Genomic DNA, 11,374 nt, shown 5'->3' with positions numbered 1-11,374 from the left:
AAAAAAAAAAAAAAAAAAAAAAAACATGGTCTAGTGTTGAGAAAAAAGGTATGCGTTGAAGTTCCTGTGGGAAGTGGTAGCTAGATGATATGCAAATGAGATATGTTGCTATTTCCGTTGAACACTAGTTTATGGAGCTGACTGAGAATATGAAATTGGAATATTATATGTTGAGTGAAGACGCACTGCATATACTAACTACATGTATCAGTTCCAATACTGAAGATCACACGCATGCTGTTTGGAAACCTAATGCTTTATTGACACAGTTTATCACAAGAAATATCAAATGAAAACATTCAAGGAGAAGATACTCAGAGACAAAGCATCATTGTTTTTGCGCCTACTAACAGTTATGACTCTCCATCTGTCAGCTGTCAACGTTATTAGCCATTGTTCTCAGTACTTATGTTGCTGAGTCGGATATACTTCAACACTGGCCCCACTTGATGAACCACCCATTTTAGAATTAGGTTCATTAGCACTGAAAACAAACCCGTTCTGATGATGATAATGGTATGGCGCCATGTGAATTCCTGCCACAGCTCCATACTCGGCCATGGTACCATTAGGCCTCTTCACCACCAAGCCGTTGGTCATACTAACGGATCCAGCACCGTAGCTAACCCCTCTGTCACCCTCCAACTCTCTGTAGCGGTGGAGGTACAATGTAATCATCAAAACCGATCTTGCTCATTGCCCACAACACATCCTCCGCAGTGACGGTCTTGCGCTGCTCCCGCTGGCAACGCTCATTGGCCTCCCTTGTTACGAAGCTGATGTACTCAGAGACACACTCTTGGATCGTCTCCTTGGAGTCGTCTGAGGACTGAGATCTTGGCGTGAACGGGTAAGATACTCCGCATGATCCTTATCACGTTGGCGATAGGCATGAACCTGTCTTGCTCTCTCACCGTGCACTCCTCTTCGCCACCATTAGCGGTTTTGTTAGGCTTGTTGAATACTGATAGCTGCATGCTGCCCGCTGCCATCAAAAACTTGGCTGGTAAACCCAAAAACAAACAAGAAGTTTACAAAACATGACGATGTAAAAAGAAGCAGAGAACAACATCAGAGAATGTTCTGGCACTACCTGGTTCAGAAGGATTGGTGTTGTTGAGGGAGAACTTGCCGTAGCCATGGAAGCCTCCACGTTCCATATCCTTCTTCAAAGTCACGAGTTTAGGTTTGTGGATGTATAAAAAGATGTAAATGCTTGAAATTTAGAAGCATTTGAAGAAAACGAGAGAGACAAAAGAGTAATTGGAATAATACTAAAACTTGGCCAAGTGTTGGCATTTGTAAATTTGTAATTACCCCACAGCCTCCACAACGTGTTCAGCCACAGTCGATGTAACCGAGGATTCTTTCTCGTCTCCCATAGCCGTTACAAAATCCTAATCACCAACGTTTTTGTCTTTATTTCGAACCTTCTAAACTCAACACCTTACAAAACACAAAGTCGTAGAAAGAACTACACCAAAATTTTAAAAGCAATCATCTACAAGCTTCCGTGACAAAAAAAAACTAATCTTAAACCCTCACTGTTCCTTCTCTCCGGAGTGTTCTGCAGTCACTGAGTTGGTCTTGTAAAAGCTCTCTAGTAACTCAAAGTAAGAGCGAGTCTTGGTGTGCTCAGGCTGTTTCTTGCTACTTTCCATCACCCTCTTGTAGTACTTGTTCATGTTCTCCCACTTCTCCTTGCACTTCTTAGCAGATCGTTCGTACCCTCTTCCCTTCATTCTTGCTGATATCTCATCCCATATCGCTCCCTTGTGAACCACTCCTGTCTTCTCTTCCACTTCGCTTCTGCTAGCTATCAACGCCTGCACTTCCTCCTGCGGCCACCTTCTTCCACCTGGAAACACAAACTTTACGTCTCCTTGTGTCTGATCCCATTCACATTGTCTGGGAATAGTCTGGAGTGGTTGAGCGTGAACAAAAGCATTAGGGATCTTGATCTCTTCACCAATTACACTTTTGATGAAAGAGATGAGAGTTGAGCTGCGTGACATCTCTTCCCTCCGCGCCTCTTCGTTCTGTTTCATCCTCTCCATTTCCTGTTGCCTCCAAGCTTCCTCGCTTCTTACTCTCTCCCACTCCATCTTCTCCATCACGTTGATCAGTTGGTTATGCAACTTCTCTTGCCGCTTCATCATTTTCCCCACCAGCTTCTCCATAAAATGCTCCAGCTTTTCCCTACTTTGCCGCTTTCTTTTACCCGTGACGGCCTTGCCAACGCCCTGGGAAGAGTCTCCCTCGCTGTCACTATCAAAAGATGGACTGCAAAACCAAGAACATGTTAATCAACTGTCAGTACTATAGACCAACACAACTTCAATATCTAGACCAGATAAAACCCCTTCCAAGTTCAGCGTCTAACAAATATTTGCAGCACATTTGAACATACAGTCCCCAAAATTCAAAAACTTAAGACTCACTGCTTACAGGGATACACAACACTCAAAAGTCAAAAACAAATAACATCACCGTAAAAGGTTGAAATGACAATCTGTTAGCTTATCTGCGAAAGTTGAATGCTTTTGCCTCAAATGTTCAACCAATCTAAACTCAAAATGATAAGGCAAGCCTAAGTGAATGGACCAACATCAAGAGAGATACTGCACATTTGAACATAATGACCAGATAAAACCTCTTCCAAGCTCAGAATCTAACAAATCTTTGCTGCACATTTGAACACTGTCCTCAAAATCCAATAACTGCTTAGAGGTATAAACAACACTCAAACCAAATAAAACCATCACTGTAAAAGGTTGTAATGACAGCCACATCAATCTGTTAGCTTATCTGCCAAAGTTTAACGCGTTTACCTCAAATAATAAACCAATCTATAAGTAAATAGAGCAACATAGAATTAAAGTGTCTAATTCTACCAAATAAACGTGAAAAGTAATTACTTTTTCACAGTAACAGATCCAAAAACTGAAGTGTGACCAAACGAACATGCACAAAAAGTTCTTATCACCTCAGAGACACACCATCACGAGATGTATCATGTATTTGACCTTGAACCTCCGTTTCAAACCCTAAACCCTTCCCAACCCCACGCGTCGACTGACCACTTTCCTCCACGTCAGCAATCTTCGACCCCAAAGGAGCATCGAAGCAGCCGTCTTCAAGAAACCCCATCTCCGGAAGCCTGTCTAGACTCCCAGCGAGAATATCAAGCGGATGCCGATCCTCCAGCGAAGCCTTATTAACAACACACCTGATGGGTTTCAGTTTCTGCGGAGGCGGCGCCAAGTCCGCGAGCGTAGCCAAAGCGTCGTCGTTTTCTTGACTTCTCAGCGAACGTCCGCCGTACATCCAGTCTGAACCACCGAACGGGTCAACATCCTCGGCAAAGTCGTCATCGGCGAGTCGTTTCCGACAGTTGCCGGCGAGAAGCTCCATGAGCAAACGTAAAAATGATAAACGGGCGGCGGCAGATACGGCCCAGGTAAAAGCCAGGCTCGTTCAAAAGGGTAAAAACAAAAAAAAAAACAAAACTTTGGTGCGACTCTGTGACTATGTAATTGACATTTATACCCTCAAAGGAGCAAGGTAACCACCGTTTTATCCCTACTTCAGTCGTTTTCCGTACCCGGACCCGGACCCGGCCCCAGACGAATATATGAGTTTCGTGTAAAAGCGAAATACTCTGGGGTCTGTGGCTCAGCCATACCGACACTATTTTCTACGGTTTTAAATCATATCACGTCACATACACTTTGCGTGAACATCATCAAAGAGACGTTAGATTATATATCATATACTAAAAGATTGAGAAGATTATTGTGTCATTGTTCCGAGGAGAAACTCGTGTGTACAATCTTTTGACATTTATCTTAATCTTTTTGATGTTGGCAGATAGTATAAAAATATACTCGAGGCAGAACGTTCGTTCCTTTTGATTGGTTTTAGACGTTGGGGAAAAGAGGAGAAGTGCCATTAGTGCCAATCAGGTTGGCAATCCTATTGATCCATTTTAGCAGATTAGTTTCGATCTTTCTGTAACATTGTAAATAATATTATTGTGATTGAGAGAATTGAGAAAATAAAAAAGGCAATTCCTTCTGAGTTTAAAGTTGCGTTCGGTTGAGTAGCGAACTATGAGTTGCCGTTTGGCGAAAAGCTATGGCTTTATCAGATTGTTGATGAATCCGCCGGCTCGCTAATGGGCGTCTGCGTTTTCCCCATTTCCCGGCTGATGGGTTCTCTGCTTTTCGCAGTTGCTCCACGGCGACGAGGAACATATCCATGTCCGCTTCTTCTTCCTCCTGCACGAACCCGATGGCCGGCGAGGAGGCAAAGGGCGGCGTTACAGTGCTTCCGGTGGTTGAAGACAAATACGGCGGCGTGATGACGGAGATTAGTCATCCCATGGATCCTTCTGCCTTCTCTGCACTTCTCCAGTCATCTCTCTCTTCCTGGACTCTCCAGGTGCTCTCTCTCTCTCTCTCTCTCTTCTTTCTTCTTCTCTGTCCCTCCTGTTAGATTGATCTAATAGATAGGATAGGATGATCATGAGAAAGTGTATTCCCTTTTCCCGTAAAGAGAGTGGAGAAAGTGAATAACTGAAGTGATGTGTATGATAGCTTCAAACGTTTTTTTTTTTTTGTATACGCAGGGAAAGAAGGGAGTGTGGATCAAATTGCCTAGACAGCTTATCGGTCTTGCCGAAGCTGCTGTTAAGGTGTTGTTTACCTGATGCTTACTACACTGCAATCAGATTTCTGCCAACCCCTTTTGTAGGTTATAACAAAAACTGCTTGTGTTTTTGTGAGTAGGAGGGATTCTGGTTTCATCACGCGGAGAAAGACTACTTGATGCTTGTGTATTGGATTCCCATAGAAGGCGATACAATTCCTTCCAATGCCTCTCACCGTGTTGGCATTGGTGCCTTTGTCATTAACCACAATAAAGAGGTGTGGTGACATGAGATTCTTCTGTTTGTCTATTAGGAACAGTTTCAAGACTGATTCACATCTCTGTTTTTGTGTTTGAATCCAAAAGGTGCTGGTGGTTCAAGAGAAGACAGGAAGATTTCAAGGCCAAGGTATCTGGAAGTTCCCCACCGGAGTAGTCAATGAGGTTCTGCTTCTTATCAAATCCCATTACACAGTCTGGTTCCGAATCTCATATGTGTGTGTGTGTGTGTGCGCGTGTGACTCAGGGTGAATACATCCATGATGGCTCGGTCAGAGAGGTGAAAGAAGAGACAGGAGTAAGCCTTTCTTCTTGCATCACCTTTACATGTTACATCAGACTGAAAGCTAATCCCATTCTTCTCTGGATCATATGTTTTTAGGTGGATACAGAATTTGTCCAAGTATTGGCTTTCAGGTTCCTACTACTACCAAATCATCTGCTGCTTATGTTGCAACATAACTGACTCTTGTCTTGTTTTAAATCCTGGCAGACAGACCCACAAAGCTTTCTTTGGAAAGTCAGATTTGTTCTTCGTGTGCATGTTAAAGCCCCTTTCTTTGGAGATCAATGCACAGGAGACAGAGATAGAGGCAGCTCAGGTATCGTTTTCACCCCTTTCAATCACCCCCCAATCTCTACCACAAAAACACTCACAAACCTCGTCTCTTTTAAAAAAAAAAAAAATGCTCTAGTGGATGCCATGGGATGAATACACAAAGCAACCATTCGTACAGAATCATGAGCTACTAAGATATATGACAGCCATCTGCTCTGCTAAAGCCAACGGAGACTACGAAGGCTTCACTCCTCTCCGTGTCTCTGCACCTGATCAACAAGGCAACTTGTACTTCAACACCCGCGACCTCCATTAACCTTCTTTCTGACAACAAGCAAAGCAAGTCTCTATAGTTTTCATCAAAGCTGGTTCCTTTGTAAGCATATTGACACTTGAATCTTCTCAACTCTCTCACCCAAAATACCAAACCATCCCAAATGAGAATATTTTCATTCAAATCCAATAGTTTAAATACAAGACTAAACGGAGCAGATCCGTTAGCTAATCAATAATCATATTGTTTCAAATACACACTTGCTCTCTCTTTACATAGCCTCAAAGTTTAGTTTTACATAACCAAGATGATACTTAAATAGTTTTACATGTTTATAAGTGTATCTATATACAGAGCTCCTCTTTCACCAATCTCTTTTAAGTTCTAGTCCTACCGGAGCCAGCTCCTCCTCCACCGTCACCCCCACCACCGCCTGTGGAACCATACATATGGTTCTGTTGGTGAAGAAACTGATGATGCTGGTGATACTGCATCCCACCACCGTAGAATCCACCGCCATCGCCCACACCTGCATCTCTCTGATGCTCTCCACCTTCACCACCTGTCTGTGGCCTCCCCACTCCAGCCCTCTCCCCTTCGATCTCCCTAAACCTCTGCAAGTAAACCTTCAGCGGCTCAACGTAATCCTCAAACCCTAGAGTGGTCATAGCCCATAGCAAATCATCGCCGTTGATCGTCTTCCTCTTCTCCTTCTGGCACTTATCCGACGCCTCTCCCGTGACGAAGCTTATAAACTCAGAGACGCACTCCTGCATCGTCTCTTTAGCATCTTTGGATATCTTGGCGTTCGCTGGCAAGGCCTTCTTCATGATCCTGCTCACGTTAGCGATCGGTAGGAACCTGTCTTGCTCTCTGGGAGACAACGGAGACTGTCCGTTTTGCCCTCCACCGGAGTCCTTGTCGGAATCCCCCATTTATGAAAACTACTACGAAATTATAGAAAAAAAATAAACAGAAACTTCACTCTTTTTCAAATCATCATGGCTTCACCATTGATGATGGTTGACTGAAGCGAGAAAATTAGAGTTTTTGGAAAGCGAATTCAAAGTGTCGGCTGAGATTGTATGACTCGCCGGCGATTTTATAAAGCGACGATGCACGACTTCTGTTCGCTTGACAGGTGTGTTTTACATTAATCGTCCATTCACTGATAAGGTTCTGACAACTGGGTACGTGCTCAACCGTCAGATTTTAATGAGGATTAACAGCCCTTTAAGGCTATGCCACGTGTGTGGGCCGTTAGTGGACCCAGCCCACCTTTTGTCTGTTAATTTTAAGACGCACGCGCTGAAGGGGAGAGTGGTTGACACAGAGAACGGGATGAGCCGGAGCGTGAAGGAGACGGAGCGGAAGAGGAAGGCGTTGGAGATAGAGGGTAACTGCCACTCAACGACCTATCGGTCAATTTTACCTTTCTTGTTTTAATGTGTAAATTTTTTTTAATGAAATGGGATTGGATGTGGTTGTTGTGGAGTTCATTGCCATCAAGCTGGATCGACCAATCAGATCAGACAGCTGTTGAGGAAAGGATCCAGTTTCCCACATTCGACGGTCTCGATCTTTTCCGGTGGACCCGACCACAGTTTGCTTTTCTAAGCGCGTGATTAATTAACTATAATGACATACTTAGTGATAGAGTTACAGAACCGAACCGACACGTCTCAAACCAAACCAAGTTTCCAAACCGAAATACACTACGTAATTGATTACGTAGAATCTTAATTGTTTCTTTTCTGCATTTTGTTTTAGTTGATAATAAGGAGGAGAGAATAGGTCTTCCTTGTATATAGGAAACCCATCTCCTCCACTTTCCCTTAATTCCCATGTTGAAAGGAGTTTACGACTCCGCTTTGTTTCTGTATCTTCTCTATTTAAATGAATGAAAAAGCCAATCTTAATTGCCCAAAGTAAAGTTTTATTGTTCTTAGTTTGTTCTAAAGCTTTGAAGAAGTTCATAGCTATCACTTTAGTTAGTCTCCTAATGACATAAATAACTAATGGTTGCCTACCTGAAACCTAATTGTCCAAGTTGCCATATATAGATCTGTTAGTAACTAAAACTTTTCTGGCCCATACTCTTTTTCCTCTTTGGTAAAATTTTGATAAATTGTTGTTTCGTCAACTACACCTTTTAACTTAGGGTATTGCATAAGCAGCTTGCGTGTTCGGATAGTTCGGGGTCGTGTAGTTCAAAATTTGGGTAGGTCGGTTCGACAAAAAAATCTCGCCGAATTGAACTGAAAGTTCGGTTTTAATTTCTTTACTAAAACTAACCCAAGTTTTTGATTTGATTATATTTCATTTAAAAATTCGATTAGAATCGTGTAATTTTGGTTAGTTAGCTTTTACCAAAAAAAATCGGTTAGTTCGACAGAAAATTTTGGTTAATTCGGTTCAAAATTAGGTTAACAAAAAAAAAATCTTTTTTCTCTTGAAAAACCAAACTAACCGATTACAAAACCGAACCGAAAACCAAAATTTTGTTTTAAACCTGTCAAATCCAACCGAACTAATCAAACTAACCAAATTTCAATTCAGTTCGGTTTAAAATCTCAGTCCTAGTATTGCTAGTGCTGACTCCGTTAACATGGCGAGGACCAAACCCACAAAAGTGAAATCTCTAGACTCGGGTGTTAAAAAACTGAAATGTGGGTGTGACTCGAGAGAGTACAGTTGCCTACGGTGAATAAAAACTATCATCTGTGACACTTCACGTGCTCGCCTTAACTTTTTAGTTATTCCAGGTATTTTCTCTACCTATTCACTCGTCCCTTTGCTTTTTGTCTTCCATATGAATACTAACATGATCCTCACAGGTGCTACTGTTGTCATCAAGTTTCACACTGGATACAAAAGTAGATCCAAATGGCTCAAAACTGTTACTCATGATTTAGGTGAGTTTGAATCCATCTTCCTTCCCAGATCCACGCAGTTTCCAGACTTGGAAAAGACATTTGACGTTTGCATCATATTATGAGCAAAGGTTCTCATGTTTTTGGTACAACAGTAGTGTGATCACACTTGAATACTTCATATGAAATGTAACAGCAGTGACACAAATGAAAATGGCTGAGAGAAGCATGTCTCTAGACTTTGACTAACAGAACAATGAAGACAAGAAATAAAGTCAGGACTCTGGCGCCTTGGATTGAGTTTCAGAGACTATGAAGCTTGCAATATCAGCACAACAAGTAAGCTTATCAGCTTTTTCATCAGGGATCTCAACGGAGAACTCTTCTTCAATAGCCATCACTATCTCCACCCTATCTAAACTGTCCAGCGACAAATCTTTCTTAAAGTCAGCCGTTTCAGTAACCTGTAATCAAACAGTGTTACAACAACTTTTGTCACTAAAAAGTAAAAACACTGTATGCAAACAAGAAGAAACAGAAGCAGTGTTGTACCTTAGAGGCACTGGTCGTGTCGTACTTCTTAACCAGTTCAATAACCTTACTCAAAACCTGATCTTGGCCTCCTCCTGATGTGAAATTCATTTTACTAATTAAAACATTCTCCTTCTCGAGAAGCAAAACCGATCTGACCGGCACTCTGAGTCTCAAATGCTGGAGGATTGAGCTCCTAATGCAATGCATCTTCCGAGTAGAACTGAAGCAAACCCACCAAAAAAAAATCAAGCCAAGTGGAAGAATTTTCCAGTAAAGTTTCAACCTTTACACATAGTTAAAAGGAACAATTGATGTAGAGGGAAACAAAATCATGTTTCTACAAATTGGACCAAAGAAGATACGAAATTCGAAATTTCAAAATGGAAGGCATAGATTGATGCACAGATAACGAATACTCAAGCAATAGCTTTGATTTAACAAAGAAACTGTACCTGAGAGGCTGCGACACTGCGAATGAGAGTTTCTTTCTATTTTCTAGGTCGTATTCCTTCCTTTGGAGCGGAAGATAGGGGAGAGGGAGGCAGAGTCTCTATCTTCGGCCCACTTGTAAATATATATGGGCTGAAAAGGTTTTATATGTTGGCCCAATAAGCCTTTTGGAAAGGCTTTTCATTTTTATGAATGTGGGGCCACTATAGTGTTCATCCTTCCCTCACTTCTAAAAACGGACATGCGGTGGTTTCTTACAAAATAAAATTTCCCGATTTAGTAAGACTGCTTAATCTTTCAATGTAGGGTATTAACAGGGTCTGCCCTTGGCTAAAGCGGGCAAAGTTCTCGAGGCGCCAAAATTATGTTATATATTTTAAGGGTAGTAATTTTGTTACAGATGACAATGGTGTATTGATTGTTGCTATTATGGTCTATTCTTTACTCTTATAATTTTATAGGCTATATATTTTATTGATGGATCTAAAATTTTTGGGCTTCAGGCGCCACAAGGTGCTGGGCCGGGCCTGAGTATTACTAGAGCAAATAATTAAAAAGAGCAAAGCTTTTATATAAGAGACAAGATTTGGAATAATATAATATTAAAAAAATTACTAAATTTTTTGTATTTAATTTTTAAATAGTCCTATTTTATTTAAATTAAAAATAATATTAATGGTATGTAATTAAACTTAAAACATATATAAAAAAAAATTGGTGTAAATGCTCCATATTGTTTCTAGGGTTTAAAGCAAATTAAAAAACAACACAATTCACAATAGTTAATGTTACACTGAGGAATTAAAATATAAATTGAGCATAGAATGTGATTTTCTAAATATTCTCACATGTTTTACTTTAAATTTTTTATCTTCGTTCTTTGTGTTTGTTTTCACAATTCGTATCCACAAAGTTGATTAAATAGAAATAAATCAAAATTAAAATATTAAGTTAAGTAAAATAGAAAAATATATATGTAGTATATTTACCTTTATGTGTTTATGAATCTTTGAGACTGCAAATTTTCAAAGATTAAAAATCTGATTCTTTAATTTTTATTTGAAATAAATATTTTTCACCAACACTTGAATGCAAACATTTGACAATATTTTTCAATTCTTTCAAAGTGACATTATAGCTACTTATATATTGTCTATGCATATAAACACATAAACGTAATGGTGACATAAGCATAATGGTGACATAAGCTCATTCACAACGGCATCATAATTTTATGGCAGTTATAACATCATCATAAGATATAGCAAATTAATAGTAAAGAAGTTTAGAGCCGTGTGAAGAAAAAAAAATTTATAATACTTTTCTTGTATATGCTATTATGTATGGTGAAAAATAAAAGAGAATTTAATCCTATATAAAAAATATTATTATTGTGATCTTTTAAACATCAAAATTTATTATTAAACATAAAATTTTGTTATTTATAAGAAATATTTGAAAAACTTGTTTTACAAATCAAATTTATTTACGATTTGAAAACGAATTCTAACAAATACTCTTGAAATTAAAATTTTATTTTGTTTAGGATATTATGAAAAGAAAGACTCCTATCAAATAATTTCATCGAAAAAAACTTTTAGAATTATATTTTATTCAAAAGTTTAGAAAAGGAAAAATACTATCAATAACAATTTCCAATTATAATTATATAATTTTTAAAATATTTTTTTTTATAATTCATTATTTTACTATTTCTAATATTGTGTTCTTCATCAAATTCTTATAAAGGTAAAA

General features: G+C 39.6%; 4 protein-coding genes and 1 pseudogene across 4 annotated transcripts; 1 reads left to right on the top strand and 4 right to left on the bottom strand.

Annotated features, from left to right (window-relative positions):
* Positions 1 to 237: 237 nt before the first annotated feature.
* Positions 238 to 1,296, bottom strand: LOC106326977 (annotated as a pseudogene).
* A 52-nt stretch (positions 1,297 to 1,348) lies between these two features.
* Positions 1,349 to 3,487, bottom strand: LOC106326975 (trihelix transcription factor GTL1-like). The gene is made up of 2 exons (XM_013764955.1): positions 2,987 to 3,487; positions 1,349 to 2,283 (listed from the first exon to the last, which is right to left on the bottom strand). The coding sequence occupies exons 1-2, from the start codon at positions 3,412 to 3,414 to the stop codon at positions 1,542 to 1,544; spliced, it is 1,170 nt and encodes a 389-aa protein (XP_013620409.1). The 5' UTR covers positions 3,415 to 3,487; the 3' UTR covers positions 1,349 to 1,541.
* A 252-nt stretch (positions 3,488 to 3,739) lies between these two features.
* On the top strand, positions 3,740 to 6,017 carry LOC106326976 (nudix hydrolase 2). Its single transcript, XM_013764956.1, has 10 exons — positions 3,740 to 3,755; positions 3,871 to 3,965; positions 4,233 to 4,443; positions 4,631 to 4,696; positions 4,791 to 4,928; positions 5,017 to 5,094; positions 5,177 to 5,227; positions 5,312 to 5,346; positions 5,423 to 5,531; positions 5,625 to 6,017. Exons 3-10 carry the CDS (start codon positions 4,261 to 4,263, stop codon positions 5,802 to 5,804), a joined length of 840 nt encoding a protein of 279 aa, XP_013620410.1. The 5' UTR covers positions 3,740 to 3,755; positions 3,871 to 3,965; positions 4,233 to 4,260; the 3' UTR covers positions 5,805 to 6,017.
* On the bottom strand, positions 5,920 to 7,493 carry LOC106326978 (nuclear transcription factor Y subunit B-2). Its single transcript, XM_013764957.1, has one exon. It carries the CDS (start codon positions 6,695 to 6,697, stop codon positions 6,140 to 6,142), a length of 558 nt encoding a protein of 185 aa, XP_013620411.1. The 5' UTR covers positions 6,698 to 7,493; the 3' UTR covers positions 5,920 to 6,139.
* Positions 7,494 to 8,790: 1,297 nt separating this feature from the next.
* Positions 8,791 to 9,715, bottom strand: LOC106326974 (acyl carrier protein 3, mitochondrial). Its single transcript, XM_013764953.1, has 3 exons — positions 9,622 to 9,715; positions 9,188 to 9,389; positions 8,791 to 9,099 (listed from the first exon to the last, which is right to left on the bottom strand). The coding sequence occupies exons 2-3, from the start codon at positions 9,374 to 9,376 to the stop codon at positions 8,911 to 8,913; spliced, it is 378 nt and encodes a 125-aa protein (XP_013620407.1). The 5' UTR covers positions 9,377 to 9,389; positions 9,622 to 9,715; the 3' UTR covers positions 8,791 to 8,910.
* Positions 9,716 to 11,374: the final 1,659 nt, after the last annotated feature.

Source organism: Brassica oleracea, chromosome C2 (assembly GCF_000695525.1).
Source record: "Brassica oleracea var. oleracea cultivar TO1000 chromosome C2, BOL, whole genome shotgun sequence".
Lineage (NCBI taxonomy): Eukaryota > Viridiplantae > Streptophyta > Magnoliopsida > Brassicales > Brassicaceae > Brassica > Brassica oleracea.
Note: the sequence above shows the minus strand (reverse complement) of the source record. Positions and strands in the feature narration are given on the sequence as shown.

What these genes read in the sequence shown, in the direction of transcription:
- LOC106326975 (XM_013764955.1), bottom strand. Translation starts at nt 3,414, where the DNA reads ATGGAGCTTCTCGCCGGCAACTGTCGGAAACGACTCGCCGATGACGAC. An exon ending in CGTGATGGTGTGTCTCTGAG is followed by an intron (nt 2,284 to 2,986) that starts GTGATAAGAACT and finishes TTGGTTTTGCAG; the next exon opens with TCCATCTTTTGATAGTGACA.
- LOC106326976 (XM_013764956.1), top strand. Translation starts at nt 4,261, where the DNA reads ATGTCCGCTTCTTCTTCCTCCTGCACGAACCCGATGGCCGGCGAGGAG. An exon ending in TCTCTTCCTGGACTCTCCAG is followed by an intron (nt 4,444 to 4,630) that starts GTGCTCTCTCTC and finishes TTGTATACGCAG; the next exon opens with GGAAAGAAGGGAGTGTGGAT. An exon ending in CCACCGGAGTAGTCAATGAG is followed by an intron (nt 5,095 to 5,176) that starts GTTCTGCTTCTT and finishes CGTGTGACTCAG; the next exon opens with GGTGAATACATCCATGATGG.
- LOC106326978 (XM_013764957.1), bottom strand. Translation starts at nt 6,697, where the DNA reads ATGGGGGATTCCGACAAGGACTCCGGTGGAGGGCAAAACGGACAGTCT.
- LOC106326974 (XM_013764953.1), bottom strand. Translation starts at nt 9,376, where the DNA reads ATGCATTGCATTAGGAGCTCAATCCTCCAGCATTTGAGACTCAGAGTG. An exon ending in ACACGACCAGTGCCTCTAAG is followed by an intron (nt 9,100 to 9,187) that starts GTACAACACTGC and finishes GTTTGATTACAG; the next exon opens with GTTACTGAAACGGCTGACTT.